The 17,154-nt window shown below is 39.3% G+C and overlaps 1 protein-coding gene across 2 annotated transcripts in view; it reads left to right on the top strand.

Annotated features, from left to right (window-relative positions):
• Window positions 1-17,154, top strand: part of STAT6 (signal transducer and activator of transcription 6) — a 2,965,055-nt gene that overhangs the window by 2,374,920 nt on the left and 572,981 nt on the right. For both annotated transcript variants that reach the window (XM_044083659.1, XM_044083658.1), the window contains exon 14: window positions 6,585-6,791. In XM_044083659.1, the coding sequence (XP_043939594.1) occupies window positions 6,585-6,791 (207 nt within the window). The remainder of the gene's footprint in view (window positions 1-6,584; window positions 6,792-17,154) is intronic.

Raw genomic sequence — 17,154 nt, 5'->3', positions numbered from 1 at the left:
AATTTCACATGCTTAAATATCAGCAGTATCTCATGTCACTGTTAAAGCAGAAAATGGTTACAAATATAGAAGGTCCTGATTATAAAGAAATGTAGGATTTGTTGCATGCAGTTGAACACGTGGGAAAGCATACTCTGCAATGTGGTTTTGATTCATTAGAGGCTTCTTGTAGAGCCGCAGTTGCAGGCTCAGTTATTCGAAGACATGCTTGTTTGAAAGAACAGAGTTTACCTGACCATGTTAAAATGAAATTATTGGATGCTCCACTACAGCATGATCCTTTGTTTGGTGTTAAGTTAGAAGAGGTTTTAAAGAAAATGGAGGATAAAGTAAAGTCAATGCAAACTGTGAAAGATTTCTTACAGGTTCAGCCACCTAGATTTAGCAGGAACTGGCCTTCAAAAAATTGGTCCTTTCCAATGTCAGACAGGCCACAAAGAGGCAGATACAGACACCCAAGAGGCAGATCTCAGCCCCAAGGCTCCTACAGACCTAAACAATGGGGTGCTTCGGCCCCCAAAGGAGGAGAAGACAAATCACAACCTTATAGGAAACAGTCACAATGACTTCCCTCTGCAAATGCCAAACTCTTACCAGTTGACAGCACCCCTAGGGGGAAAGCTAGCACTTTTCTCAAAAAATTGGCACATGATCACCCAAGATCAATGGGTGTTGAATATAGTTTCTCAAGAGTACAGGTTTCACTTCCACACGCTTCCAAAACCAAAAGGTATGCCAAACCTGCCACAAAACCAATGGGCAGAGGCACAAAAACAGACTGCAGCTCTTATGGATATGGGAGCTATTCAAAATGTTCCACAAGAAGAACAGGGCCAAGGATTTTACTCACAACCTTTCCTAGTACCCAGAAAGGACAAAGCATGGAGACCAATACTGGACCTGTCAATCCTAAATACTTTCCTGGATGTTCCAAAATTCAAAATGTTAACACTGCAACAACTCTTGCCCATACTGGGCAAAGAGGCTTGGCTAGTTACTTTGGATCTCAAGGAGGCATACCTCCACGTCCCAATCAGACAGTTGTGCAGAAGATACCTCAGATTTATAGCAGGCTCAATGCATTATCAATTCTCTGCACTGCCCTTTGGCTTATCTACTGTGCCCAGGGTCTTCACAAAATGCCTGGCACCAGTAATTGCATTTTGCAGACAAAAAGGAATTCAAATATATCCCTACTTGGACGACTGCCTTATTTAAGCAGAGAGCAAGGACATTCTTCTAAAGCACCTGGAGTTTGTAAAAAGATTACTAATTTGCCTAGGGTACACAGTAAACAAAAATAAATCAAAACTAGTGCCCTCTCAAGAGATAATATTCCTAGGTGCAAGCTTAAATACAACTGCCCAGATGGCTTATCTCACACCAGACAAACAAAGGCAACTGACTCATTACTTTCAAATGATGGCAACAAAGACCCAGCTCCCTGCAAGAAAAATTCTGCAGGCCCTGGGTTTCATGGCATCCTGCATTCTACTAATTCCATATGCCAAACTGAATATGAGGAAACTACAATGGTATCTAAAAAGTGTTTGGACTCAGCATTGTCACAGCCTAGAGACAATCATAGCATTGATCCCCTGCCTACAGCAGAAGTTTCGATGGTGGTCCCAGGCCTGTCACCACAACAAGGGACAGCCTTTCACCTTACCTACAGCCAGGCAGACAATAACAACGGATGCATCGGATTACGCCTGGGGAGAACATATGGCAGGAAAATGTATTCAGGGCACGTGGCCCAAGGAACAAAGGCATCTTCACATCAATCAAAAAGAGATGCTAGCTGTACAGAATGTCCTGACAGCCTTCAAGGACTTAATACATCCAGGACAATTATTAATAAAGACGGACAATACCACAGTTATGTGGTACATAAACAAGCAAGGGGGCATACATTCCTACCCCCTATGCAGACAAGCCATGACTTTGTGTAACACAGCACTGACTTACCAGGTACATCTGCAAGCACAATTCCTGCCAGGAACAAAAAATACACTGGCAAATGAACTAATCAGAAATCTCATGGATCCTCACGAATGGAAGCTAAATCCACAAGTGTTCAACATGATAACAAGGGAATGGGGACGCGCAGACATAGATCTACTTGCCTACCCTCACAATTGCCAATTACAAAAATTTTGCATAAGGACTTATCACTCTCAAGCATGGAAAGTGGATGCTCTATCCTTCAACTGGAAAAACCTGACAGTCTATGCCTTTACTCCTATGCCACTTCTCACCAAGGTGCTTCTAAAAGTCAGACAAGAGAGGCCAAAAATGATCCTGATTGCACCAGACTGGCCATGCCAGCACTGGTACCTAATCCTAAAGATTTTGTCCCAAGGCCCGCCTTGGCCTCTACCTCAAATCCCTCATCTTCTAACACAGCAAAACAATCAGATTCTGCACAGTCAACTCAGAACCTTAAACCTGGCAGCATGGCAGATAATGTAGCCACTCAAACTGCACCTCTCTCTAAAGCGGTTATGGATGTAATTGTGGAAGCCAGGAGACCCAGCACTAGGAAATCTTATGCGGAAAAATGGAAGAGATTCTGTGCTTGGAACCAGGCACAAGGGCTCGACCCACTGGGTCCTAATATGCCTCAGATTTTACAATACCTCACTGAGATGTTGGACAAAGGCCTATCTTTTTCTTCTATTAAAATCCATGCCTCTGCCATTTCAGCTCATTACAATACGGATCTTCCTATTTTTTTACATCCTCTACTACGACAGTACCTCAGAGGGGCAAAGAATATAAGACCCCCTAGGAGAGCACCAGTGCCTACTTGGGACCTCAGTTTTGTTTTAGAAAAGCTAACACTGCCTCCTTTCGAACCAGCCATCACAGCTGATATAAAATTCTTGTCATGGAAAACTGCTCTGCTCCTAGCAATAACTTCAGCAAGAAGAGTTTCAGAGTTACAGGCATTGATGGCTGTGGAACCTTTCCTCATTTTTCACCAGGACAGGGTTTCTCTAAGAACGAACCCAACATTCATGCCAAAAGTGGTCTCCAATGTGGCCTTAAACCAAACTATTCATTTGCCTACTTTCTACCCAAATCCCCAGAATAAAGGGGAAAGACTTCTGCACTCTTTGGATATACACAGGCAGCTACGATTTTACTTGGACAAAACAAAAGCTTTCAGAAAAACTGAACAACTGTTTGTAGCATATGCTGCAGGATCACAAGGAAAACCTATTACAAAGCAGACAGTTTCCAAATGGGTAGGACACTGCATCCGCTTCTGTTATGCACAACATGGCAAATCTGTGCCTAAGGGCATTAGGCCTCATTCTACCAGAGCAGCAGCCACTTCAACAGCTTTCCTCAGAGAGATACCAACCAAAGACATCTTAGAAGCTGCAACCTGGAACTCAGTGCACACTTTTACCAAGCACTACCACCTTCCTCTCTACTCCAAATCTAGAGCAGGCTTTGCCACTGCAGTCCTGCAGGGCTTGTTAGCCTCGCCAAATCCAATCTAGACCCAGCCACCCTACCTCAGCTTTGGGATTCTACCCAAGTGTAATGACTGCAACAGTGAAACACGATGAGCATAGTACAGTTGTGTACCTACCACAAATGTAGATGTTCGAGTGTATTCATTGTTGCAGTCCTGGTTACCCACCCACCATCCCCCTCTTTGCTGGGACTATTCTGTACTTCTCAACTCTATACAACCTATGTGGTGCATTTGCTTTTAGAAGAGGAAAATGTTTTTACTGATATATGCATGGTTGTTTGGCCTATTTTTATCTTTACAGCCTTCATATCTGGGGGCACCTGACATCTGGGGCAAGAAAAACTGAAGAAAATGGTGTCGGTTGCAACTTTCATACCCCTGGCGCACTGACGTCAGGGAAGAGGTGACAGCAACCGACGCCGAACCAAGACTTTGGAACTCGGGCCGACTATGGGTCGCCTGCCAGCAGGATAACCCAAGTGTAATGACTGCAACAGTGAATACACTCGAACGTCTACATTTATGGTAGGTACACAACTGTACTTTTTATGTAGTAGTTGAATTTTATGTTTTCATGAATAGTAACCCCTAGTAGTTTGGCATGGGTTACCATTTCTATCTTGGTTTTATTTGATGATAAAACTGAGAAGGAATTTTCTGGTCAGATAGTTAATTCTTCTTAGTTCTTGATTAGAACAGGAATACTCATCCACCTACCTCCTTAACTGAATAAATTACTTGAAACTTCAACAAGGCATCTTTATTCTTCCCACAGGGAGGGTATCAGAGAGACTGTGAGTCTCCTAGATATGCTAGCTGAAGTGATTTTATCTGGACTAATCCTTTGTACTCAGTTTCCTGTTAGCCCTGTCACTCTGTAGGTTACAGGTGGGATTTCAGACCTGACTTGAGCTTTCTGGATTACCTCTGTTTTACATATAAGTAAATGGAGATGAGGTTGACATAAAACGTGCAGTGAAAAGTCACCAAAATGGGAAATGGTAGCGCTGTGGTATGATGAGATTGGAAATGGTAGTGCTGTGATATGAGATTGACAACTTTGTGTGTGTGTGTGTGTGTGTATCCCTGAAGACAAGTATAGTGGGTTCAAAAACAAAACAGTGTAAGAAACTTCTCTGTGTGGAAGATTTTCAATCCATATATATATATATATATATATATATATCTAGTTAATCACTGTATATTAATCAGATTAGATAATGGTAGTAGAAATAGCGAACTTAAACTCGTCCTAAGTCAAAAAAAGAAATATACATAATTACTAAGTATTCAAAAGTAACCTAAGCAGGGTAGGCAGTCTGTTTCCAGTGGAAAATCCTTTGTTAAGTACACAGACAAGGAATCCAAATAAAAAAAAAATTAACAGAATAATAGTTTCATCACAAACTTTCTAACTATAGATATATGTATGTATGTATATATATATATATATATATATATATATATATATATATATATATATATATATATATATATATATATATATATATATATATATATATATATATATATACATACATATATATATATATATATATATATATATATATATATATATATATATATATGCATACATATATATATATATATATATATATGCATATATATATATATATATATATATATATATATATGCATACATATATATATATATATATATATATATATATATATATATATATGTATACATGTGTATTTTGTATCAGGTATGGGAGTTGTTTATTGTGCTGTAAAATACAGTGTATTGGTATACATGTTAACACATTCACATTCCTTCCCCCATCATTGTAACATTCGAGGCGGTCCTGCCCTACTTAGTAGCTGTCATAATAATATAAACCTTATGTACTATTTAAAATTAATGATGTGGTACCTCTTACTTAACCAGATTATTATCTGTGATTTTTATCCAAGACAATATACTACATGGCTGGAAATGTATAAACCTTGGACCATTTGGCAATCTAAAAATATATATAAATATATACATATACACTTTGCATGCAAAATAATCCATTGTGAAAACCATATTCTGTTTCTATAACCTATTGTTAACAAAGATCACTTTCGTCCTTCTAGACTTCTTCAGTTCTGTGTACAAGAACCCTAAAAACTATCTTCAAAAATATTATTGTACAATTAGTTAGTATTGTTATTACACATCATTTTGAATGTTGTTGTGTCTTTCGGCTTTTCCCGGTTAGGGGTCGCCACAGCGGAACTCCGGTCCGCTAATGATTGGCAGTTGATTTTTACGTGCCAAGTTACCAGCCCTGACGCACAACCTTCAACGAAGGTATGCCCATGCACGTATGTCTCCACGCAGAGGACGCTCTAGCTGAGAATCGAACTGGACAGCGTCTTACTGTGAGGTGACAACGCTACCGCAGCACTACCACCGCGGGTATTACACATCATTTTGAATAAAGTGGAAAAAAGAAAAAGAAAAAATATATGATGATGGAAACAAAATAAATACTTAAATTAAAACTCATTTAACATGATATTTAAAACCATCTGGAAGAATAAAATTAATTAGTCATGCAAACCATGAGTTCAGCTTTAATTGTTACATGAGTCAATGACAAGGAAGTGGGAAGGGTACAGAGAATAATTATAAAAGAAGTATAAGGAGCATAAGTGGTTATTGAATGAGGAAACAATTCAATACTTGATTAAGAAAACTCTACTTTACAACGATGGTACTAGGGCCCTGAAACACTGGTAGTTGAGTCACTGACAACAGTGTGTTTAGTAAGAGGAGTTCACTGATAATTTATATAGAAAGAAAGAACGTGATGGATAGCAGAGGCTAGCTATATACACTGATAATTTATATAGAAAGAAAGAACATGATGGATAGTAGGGGCTAGCTATATACATGTTAGTTACAATCCTTAAATTGACTTAACAGACCACAGATCTTCTTCTTTCAGTACATTCAAATATGCTACCCTGTTAGCTCTTTTTCTCACTGTCTCTGTCTCTCTCTCTGTTTCTATATGTCTAAGTTAGTGGTGACTTTCTTTCTTTATTAAACCAAAACTGATTTTATTCCTCCTTATGAATGCAGGATCGAATACCATTTGTGGTCCCAGACAGAGTTCCATGGCACCAGATGTGTGAAACGCTCAACATGAAGTTCATGGCAGAGGTGCAGACCAGTAGGAGGCTGATTAAAGAACATTTCTTCTTCTTAGCACAGAAGATATTTGGTGAAAGCAGCACAAATCTTGAAGACTTTGAAAATCGCTGCGTCTCTTGGTCCCAGTTTAACAAGGTAATTTTCAATAAAAATGTCTGTCATTAAAATAAAAGTAACCTTTTCTAAAATAAAGCTATTCAGTGTAATTTCCTGGCAAGAAAATCTTTTAGGGTAAAAGGGAATTGTATATTGTTTCTCTTAAAGGCTTTTGTGTCACCTCTGAAATAGTAATCAATTGCTAAAAGGGCATCCGTCAGTCTGTGGGTCGAGGTGGGAGACTGGTCTGTCGCATCGTTTCAAGTCTAGTGCTTGGGATCTGTAGTTGGAGTTCCCCCTGTTCTGCTCCATTTCTGTTAAGAGGAAGTTCATAATTACAAGTTGTTACAATTCTGTTTTGTGAAAAAATTCATCTCAGACTTGGTTCTTCAAAAATAAAGGATCTGTTTATTGTAGGCAGATGAGCTCTTCTTCCTCTACATATAATATGTAGAGCGGCGCTCATCTGCCTACAATAAAGAGATCCTTTATTTTTGAAAAATGGGAAATTATTTTATTACATATTAGCAACAGCTACCCTTTTTCATTTTTATTATATTTTTAGCAAATGTTTCCTTTTCTTCTTTGGCAGTCTTGGAATAGAAGTAATAGATGGTTTGGGGTGCAAATGGGCTTGCCCCCTGTAAAAACCCTTATACAATTTTTTATGTTTTTTATGGTCTGATGAGCATTTTTTCTGTCTGATTAACTTTCTTTTTGGTATGTGGTTATTAAGAGTACTAGGACTTCTGAAATATGATCTTTTTGGTACTGGGGTACAACTTTATTGTCTCTCTGTTACCTTTCCTGTGATTACTTGCCCCTAACCTGCCGTTTCTGTAGCAGCACCTGATACTGCATTCTACTATGCTTAGAATAGAAAAAATCCAGACAAAGCATGCTTCACTGTAGTCCAGTGGTACTCACGGTGTGTGCTAGAGCTACATGTACACAAATATGAATTTTATAAAGGTTGAATGAAGCTTTTAACAGCTTTTAAAGCTCTTTGTGTTTCTTGACACTCTTCTGTGATGGCTGCTCCCCACTGTTACTGCTGTAGCACAAAACTATAGCTTAATACTGCTGAAGTCTGCTTACCAAACGTTTATTAAGCACTGATGTCAGAAAGATGCTTAAAAATCCTATCTTTTCCTAGGTGTTTAAGGGCAATCATGGAACTTCATGTTCTACAATGATTTCCTTTCAGTTTTGATCTTTTCTTTCTTAAATGTCTCAACAACCATAATGTCTCTAGTTGAACTGCAAGTTTGTTGACTTAAATCCAAGCCTAGTGTCACGAACCATAAGATGTTCAGTGTCCACACTGTTTTTCTTCCTTAAAATTCAAACTCAGATTCCTCAGAAAGCCTAGGTCCATAATGGAAGTTATCTTCTTGCTCTGCTTTTATTTTTTTGCCTGTTTTTTATCCGCTATCCTCGTGCCAGTGAACCATCTAGCTGTCACCACTCATTCATTCATTCGCCTTCATTGGGGCAAGAGACATTCATAGTGCAGCGATCATTTAGGCAGCCATTAAGATATTTTTTATCAATTTTTAGAACCTAAACTCTCCCTGGATGTTTGATGTAAAGCTTTGCTGTGCCCTTTTATATATGTATGCATATCTTTTCCTATGCCACATGAAGGCTGCTACTCAAGTGTACCTTAGCAGAAATAGGCACATTATTGGTCCCTAATGCTGCACACAGTATGCCTCTCTTTCTCCAGTAGGTGTCTGCACTGTACTGGGCTGGCCTTCCTACCTCCTTTGTCCAGGATGGCTGAACTGGCATTATTCACTCATACCCACTCCCTGGCTCCTGATCTGGTTGACAGAGCTTCATCCCTGTATGCCATCAAGGCAAGCTATCACTCCTATTTCTGTCTATACCCATTTCTTTTGCCCTCATGACTGATGGCCATCCATTTCTCATTATTTCCCCACTATGGAGCAAGAATAATCCACTTTAAGGGCATCATACAGGCAGCCTTGAGGGTGTTTCTGTTTTGGCCCTAAGCTTGCCTCTGATGACTGACAGACATGCACATACTCCCACACTCACAACCCATGAGGACTAACATCACCACAGTAGAATCACTAAACCCTTGTTCCCCAATCCTAAGGCCACTGGTTGTATGCAGATCTCCAATTAGACAGAAGCAGTTTTGCTGATTGGGTCCACAATCAACCTCCCACCAGGGTAAGCAGGCTGACATAAGCCACTCACTCTCACCTTCCCCTGCCTGGTTGTTCAACTGCCAAAGATGCTATTGATCTTGGTTAATCTGCGAGAGTTTTTTTTTCTGTATGCCACTCACTCCCAAGCAGACTAATTCTCCTAGTTTGACAGCTTCAGCTGTAAAACATCTTTAGTTACTACTATGGCACCAGGCATGGCAAAACCTACATGTGCCCTGTAATTATATTAGATGGTTCTCTTCTCTTGGACATCATACACAGCTCCTGACAGCACACACTTCTAAGACCTCCAGTGAACTGAAAGTTATCTTTAATCGAGAGATTTTTAACATTGCTTTCTTTTTTGGGAAGTCATAGGTTATGTGTTCGTTTTCTGGGAGAATATAAAGTTGAAACATTTTGTGCCCCTCCCCACCAATACTTGCTCCACTTACTTGGGAGATTTGTTATCAGGATGTGAGTCCAGTATCTTCTGTACATCTTTATTTCCTTCTGTAGTCCATGGGATGTAGATCTGGATGTAGAAAGGGTAATGTATTTTGTAATATTGGTAGCCGTAGACCCTGTAGGCTAGTTCTGGTGCTAAATGTTCTCAGTCTTGAGTAGCTTGTCTCCAGAATGTCTTTTTGTATGCTTAGGATTTGCTTTTTAGCACCATAGTATATTTTTTGTATTTTGCAGCTAAGAGACTTGACCAAGTAGAGATTTTCCTAACTAGTAATTAATTTTAAGAAAGCCTTTATATAGTTGCTATGTTTTGAAGGAGATATTTTGCCATTGCTGTATCCTCAGGTCAGAGTATTTTACTGTTTTGTGCTGTTAAACTAAGTGGGAAAAATGAAAGTTATGGCTTAGTCATATAAATATGTTTACTCTAAAACTACTTCCAATTGTGCATTTATATTCAGTAATTAGCACTAATCAATAAAATACTCGGTAATGAACTAGAAATTGTTTTCAGCACTGTGGTGACTTTATCAATATTCCTTCCTGAGAAAAGTTTTCTAATGCTAGTCTACTTACTTTCTTCAGAAGGCTGTAAGCTGGAAAATCTCTTGCTCCCACTGCTGGAAAGATATTAAAAGGATGGAAAAATATAACTTGCATTTGGTTTCAGTAACTGATAACCGGAGATGTTGTTTGGAAGAGGGTCTCATTCTCTGCTATATGAGTCACGCTGTCACAAAAGTCATGCAGTCATGTATTATGACCATTCATTCACCTTACATCAATGTAAAAATCAAGAAACAATGCAATTGCCAAGAGGCAAATAATGCCCTTGCTAAACTCAAAAGGGAACTCCAGTCCCTGATCCCAACAAGCAAAGTCAGATATGAGGTAAAAATAGCCACCCAGGCAAAAGACAACTACAAATCCTCCTTTAACTATGTTAGAAACCTTAAAAATAATGCCCAGCACTGTCCACAGCTAATAGTAAATTATATCCATGCTCTGACCCAGAATACCTAACAAATCTACTAGTGGCTAAACTTATGTCTAACTTCATCCCCTCCACATTCCCAGATCACATACCTGCATCTATAACCCCCCCCTAAAATCTCTCAAGAACAAATCTTCAAAGCCCTTTCCAAGGCCAAGAATACTGCTTCTATGGGGATCAATAACATACCAGGATATCTGCTGTCCAGTCTCACCCCTACAGAGACTGTTCAATATCAGCCTTGGCTTTGTGCCAGAAGAATGGAGGACAGCAACAGTCATCCTCCCTGCATGAAGGTGGGGTGTTAGTAGACTCAGATAATTATAGGCCCATAAGTCTGACCAGTCTCATCTCTAAAGCTATGGAAATTATCATTATGGAGTTAATAAATAAGGACATAGGTAACCTACAAACTCTTGACCCTAGTCAGTTCGGTTCTGTCAAGTGAAGATCCTGCCTACTTAACTTGGTTGACTTCTTCTACAAGGTTTCTGAAGCAATGGATAATGTAAAACTGGAACACACCACATATCTAGACCTTGTAAAGTCTTCAACACCACCCTACACTCTGGTATCATTAAAAAACTCCCCAGCTATATGTTAATCCCTATGTAGCTTATTGGACTGCAAACTGGTTTATTAATATAACTCAAGGAATTACGGTAGGTGGCACTATTGCCTCTAAAGAAAACTGTTAATAGTGGTATAGCCCCAGGTCAGTCCTTGGGCCACTCCTCTTTCGCATTTACTTCTTGAAGGAAAAAACAAATGTTAAGGAGTTATGGCTGACCAAGTTTGCAGATTACTGTAAATTTGGTGCCATCATAAACTCTCCAGAGGACACCAAGAACCTTGAGTGACTTTCCCAAACAAACAGCTGATGTCAAAACCATGGGCTAAAACTAAATGTCAAAAAATGTGTAATACTATCTACCAGTAAGCAAAACATCCCCTGCAACTATCATATCGACACCCCTGAAAATTGATCCAATAGTTAGGGGCCTGGGAACCTATCCAGACAACAAACTTTCCTTTGATCACCTTGTATCCAGTATTCTAAGAGCATCCTTCTGCAATGCGCAGCTTATTAGTAATAGTGTAGCTAGGGCAGAGTGAGAAAGGGAACTGCCCAGGCGCAAAGTTTTAGAGACACGATAAGCCAATCCCAATCTCACCTTAATGCAATACTGGCTTTTAAAACCTGGTATTGTATTTGTGGTCAAATTTGCGCTCAGTAGCACTCTAAACTGTAGCAACTGCTTACTAAATTGTAGTAAGCAGTTTGCTACAGTTTTTTTTTTTTAACTAAAAATGAGCACAGTAGCGCTTAGTGCAGGTAGGGTATAAACTGTAGCAACCATTTGCTAAATTTCTAGCAATTAGTTTGCTACAGTTTAAAAAGAAGATTTTTTTTAATTAAAACATGAGTGCTGTAGAGCTCCGTGCAGGCAGGGTATAAATTGTAACAACTGTTTTCTACATTTGTAGCAAATAGTTTGGGTCTATATTATAGTATCGGTGTTTTTAAACTTCGAATGCTATGATATAGACCCGTTTTTGTCAAAAATTGAAAATAGCGAAGCCACGGAATTTCAAAATCTTACCTAGGGTAAGATTTCGGTTGTCCGTTCCATGGCTTCGCGATTTACTCTACTGTGGTGGGAAGGTTACGGACCGGAGTAAGGTAAGTATGGAAACGGAGGTTACGGAGGGGTTAAGGTAAGTGTGGGAACGGATTGGGGTAAGGTGAGTGTCCGATAGCTAAGGACATTAGGGTTAGGGAGCAGGTAAAGTGAGTGTGCAATAGTTAGGGACTTTAGGGTTAGGGAGCGGGTAAGGTGAGTGTGCGGTAGTTAGGGGCTTTAGGCTTAGGGAGTGGGGAATATGAGTGTGCGGTAGTTAGGGACTTTAGGGTTAGGGAGCGGGTAAGATGAATGTGTGGTAGTTAGGGACTTTATGGTTAGGGTTAGGTTAAGGTGAGTGGATAGGTAGTAGTGTAGGGTTAGAATTATGGTTTTGTTAAGTGTATGTGTGTGGTTTATTTATTTTGGTGTGCCTGTGTTGTGTGTTTGTGTTTCAGAACAGCAAATTTTTTCCCTGGGAAAAAATTTGCTGTTCTGAATGTTTGATATTTTGTGGTTTAGATTATTTAGGTACGATGAAATAGCGTTCGCTATTTAAATCGTACGATAAGGTAATAGAAACGCAAAAGTTTAGTACAGTTTAAAAAAAGACTTTTTTTTTTTTTAAATAAAACAAGTTGCAGGAGGGTTGGGGGCAGAAACGGGACCTGAATAGCTGGGGAGGGGGTGCTGTGCCATGCATCTGGTCACCTGTTTGGTATGCCAGTAGAAGGAACGTTTGTTTTTTTTGTTTTGTTTTTTTTTTTTAACGTTTCAGCTGAGGGAGTAGGATGCTGCTTTATAGTATCGGCCCAGGGTGCTGGTTGAATCAGCTATGCCTCTGCTTATTAGCAAGAGTGCGGCATCCAGGTTACACTGTATTTGGCACTTATTAGGCTGATTACTGAGTATGATGCCCTCTTCAGTATGTACTTGTCCAAACACTAGATGCAAATTAAAGACCACAACACTTTCTTACCAAGAAAATCAAAGGCATAAATCATAAAGCTATACCAGTTGTCTCAAAGCCTTGTCCTCTTCTTGGTATCTTGCATGTTACTGAGGGGTGCTCTCTGGCTTGTGTACAGGGTTTCAGCAGATTCTATCCTTTCAGACCTATTCCACATCCGTAAGTCCAATAGCAGTATAAACACCTGCTCAAGAGATGTAAATCTCTTCTGCAACATAAACAGAACACGTTGGAGGGGATATATATGTATCACAGAGAATACCAACTTCTTTGGAATCATCTTCCTCTCCACGTGAAGTAAAATACTTCTTGTACACCATTCAACCATAGCCTGAATGATTGAATGGGTAACTGCAAATTCACTCCTGGTCTAACATCCCATCCCTACTGGATAGGGGTAACTTATAAATGTTTGCCTGGCTCTTGGTTGTTCATATTTAAATGCAAAGGCTAAAAATGTCATTGGAATGCATAGCTAGGCTTATGAAGATCCTCATGTATCAACAGCCTAGTAAGCACTTATGAAACTATAAAAAGGAGTTAAATAGCTACAGCTACATGTTTATTTAGCCAAATTCAGATTTGGGGGATGTGCACAAGCCAGGATTTACATAGAGCCATCAGTGAGTTATACATCTACCCAAGCAGTTATCTTTCTCTTACCACTGAGGGCATTACTTTTGTATATTTCAGCACATCAGGGACATTCCCTGGTGGCAGTCATCTAAAAAGTCATATGTCCTTCCTACTACTTAATCCAGGCCTTCCTTACCAGTCCTGCCTCTAGCCATGGAAGGGGAGAACCTCCCTCTTGTTTTGTCAAGCATGACTCCTTCAAAACCAATCACAGGCCTGGCCACAAGTTGTCTTTAAAACTTGCATGTCTAACGTGGATAATTAAGCCTCATCCTCTCAGGCAATACAAACCGGACCAGAGACCATTTCTCAAACACTGTTTGTGTTTACTTCATTATATAACATTTCAGATATATTATAGATACTTTGCAAAAATGATCTCCCCTAAGTGTAACACTATTTTTTTCCTAGAACTCTTGCCATCATTTTCATGTTGGTCTGTGCCCTTTCTGAGGTGGTGCCACCTTATACTTGGAACAGTCATCCCTCAAATGGTTTTCTGCTGGAAACTGAAATCCATCGTGTTTTTCTCTTCCTTTATATTAAAGCCATTCTCTAAAGTCTCTTGATGTAAGAATTCCTCACTATCGAGACATTCCTCTTTGGCATTGAATGGTCTGAAAAGTATGAGACAACAATTAAAATCGATGACCTAAAAGTGATTCCTAACCCATAATTTCCATTGATTAACCATTTATCATTCTCCATTGATGCCCCTTCCCTCTGTACATGCAAGGCTGAGCCTCTCCAAACTAAATGTGGCATACCACATAACAGCCTGTTCCTTTTGTAAATAATTGCTGTACATTGATACAAAATTACTGGACTGATTCATAGCAGGAAGTTACGTCAGGCAACATTAGCTTATCTGTATCCATGCAAATGAAAATACAACTCAGTGAAAACCTAATAAATGAACAAAATTAGTGTTATGCTAAATTGTGTAAAACATTTACTGAATGTAATGCTACCAAAAACTAATTAATAGAAAATTGAAAGAAAGTCAATTTTATTTCCTACGCCTTAACACAAACAAAAATAAAACTACCTGATGAGGGGGGATACTTCCCCTTTAGCCCTAATATACATTTCCTGACTTGGTGCTCAAACAACTGTGGAATAAGTGTAACAAACCTAAATATCACATAACACTGGACACAACTAACATTTATTACAGAACATGTCCTTGAGATGAATAAGATCTTGTCCAAACAGGTAAGATAAAGTCATATTTGAACATAAATGTTCCATTGCTGTATTACTTTACTGGTAGAAAAAAAATTGACTCTGCTTTAGCAGCCGAGCGCCATGCAACTGGCATTTAGTTGGCACCAACTAGAAAACCTTTTTCATTTACTAATATATGATTTTTAGTAGCAGGCTTTCTTGCCTCCATTAGTACCTGCTGCACATCCTCAGTAAACAAGTGCCCAAAGAGAATTAAAACTCTATAATCCAGGCAGTCAGTTGAAATTGATAGGGGTAAGGGTGTATCAAACACCTCTGTTATTGTGTGAGTAGATCCAGTCTGTGAGGAAGCTTGTGGTAATTGTCCATGTCCATTTCCTGAAGAGAGTCACCACAATGATCTTGGGGGATTCTTTCTGAATCTTCATAAGTACACTGGACTTCAGTGGAAAGGGTGGAAAAGCATACAGGAACATTCCTATCCAAGGAAAGGAAAAGGCAGCTTTCTTCCAGGCCTTCTTGCATGGAGTCCTGGAGCAGAATCTTGCCATCTGACTGTTCATAGAGGAGACAACTAGGTCTACTCGAGGAACTCCTCAGAGATGAATCAAATCTTGGAAGACTCCCTGATCTAGTTTCCATTCATGCGGGTCTGCCACACAATTATGCTCTGACAGAGTGTAGGATGCTTGTACAATGAAACGGTTCTGCAAAGCTATATCACAAGCTAGTATGGCTAGTCTGCAAAGTGGGTATGACCTGATTCCCTCTTGCTTGTTGATGTACCACATGACTATGGTATTGCCTGTAACAATTTCACAAGGTCCTGAGGACCAAAGATGAGACTTGAGTGCCTTGATCAGGGCAAGCATCTCCTTTACATTTATGTGCTTGCATCTGTCTTTGGTGTCCCACACAGCTTGCACTTTTATCATTCTGGAAACTGCTCCCCAAGAAAAGTCCAAGGTGTCTGTGGTGACTGACTCCTTTGGAACGAGGAAGGGGGAGAGAAGGTGAGACCCATATTTAAGGATATTTGTTGTCTCCACCAAGTGATTTCTCCTCTGACAAAACTCTAGCACTAGGATTTGAAAAGTCAAAGGATGTTGGTGCTAGAACCAAAGAGACTTCATGTAGCATTGTATATTTCTCCTGTGGAGTCTTGCCTGGGGTATCATAACAATCATAGATGCCATGAGACCCAAAATCTTGAGGTATTCCCTCACAATGACCAAAGTCTGAGTGGAAAACCTTAAAAACAGATTTAGATAAAAATCTAATTTTTCAAGTGAAAGAAATACTCTTTAAACTGAGGACATTAGCTGACATTCCAGGAAAACAATCCTGTGTGAAGGAGTAAAAAAAAAGACTTTTGAATGTTTTCCTGAAATCCCAGCTTGTGTAAGAGATCTCTCACCCAACTGAGAGATTCCTGACACTTTGAAAAAGGCTCTGTAAAGATAAACAAGTCATCTGAATTTGGAAAAATATGGACATCCTGTAGCATGTAATAAGCTGTAAATAAAAGTTATGTACTCACCATAACTATGCATCTGTGTTGTCTACTTTCATTCTTCCTCAACAAATGGGTTGGTTTCTGATCTGACCTTAGCTCCAGCTTGGCCACATTTCTTTTAGACTCTTGGAGATAGCTCTCCAGCCTTTCCCCATAATGCCTCAGAGTGCTGTAATACCTCAGACTGAGTTTGCTTCTCAATAAGGAAAGATTTGTTATAGCCCACATAAAAAATAAAGAAAGGATAGAGCACAAACAGGAACAGTGGTTCCAGTATTTTTGTCTGGGCAGGGAGTTGAGGAAGAATGAAAATGACAACACAGATGCATAGTTACGGTAAGTACATAACTTTTATAACTGATGTTGTCATTTTCATTCATTCCTCAGTGAATTGGACAGAGTTTTGTGGGTGGCCTTCATGGAAGGATATTCCTGAGTACCACAGAACCAAAGGCAGCTCTGCCTCTGGAAATTAGATCCAACTTGTAATGAGCTGTTGTTAACTACTGTTGTTCTGCATTACTTTTTGCATAGGTGTAAACACTGCTGTGTTCTTAGCTAACTATGTGTGTAAGTTAATCTTTTAATTAATGCTAGAATTTATAAGCACAACAGGAATTTACAGTGTTTTTTTTTTTTTTTTGCTAGTTGCCACGAAAAGCAGACGCCAGCAGCTCCTATCCTTTCTCTTTGGTTACCCACTATCCTCATACTGTTTCTGTGTATATTCTCCTGTTCTGTACTTTACCCTTCCCTGAATTCATTTCTAGCCTCACTCATAACTGCCTTTGTTAGTGCACCTGCCCTATTTTACTGTCTTCAGACTCT

The sequence above is a fragment of the Protopterus annectens genome, chromosome 9.part0 (genome assembly GCF_019279795.1).
Source record: "Protopterus annectens isolate FY-2018-M chromosome 9.part0, PAN1.0, whole genome shotgun sequence".
NCBI lineage: Eukaryota > Metazoa > Chordata > Ceratodontiformes > Protopteridae > Protopterus > Protopterus annectens.
The sequence above is the reverse complement of the archived record's forward strand: the minus strand, read 5'-3'. Positions and strand labels throughout refer to the sequence as shown.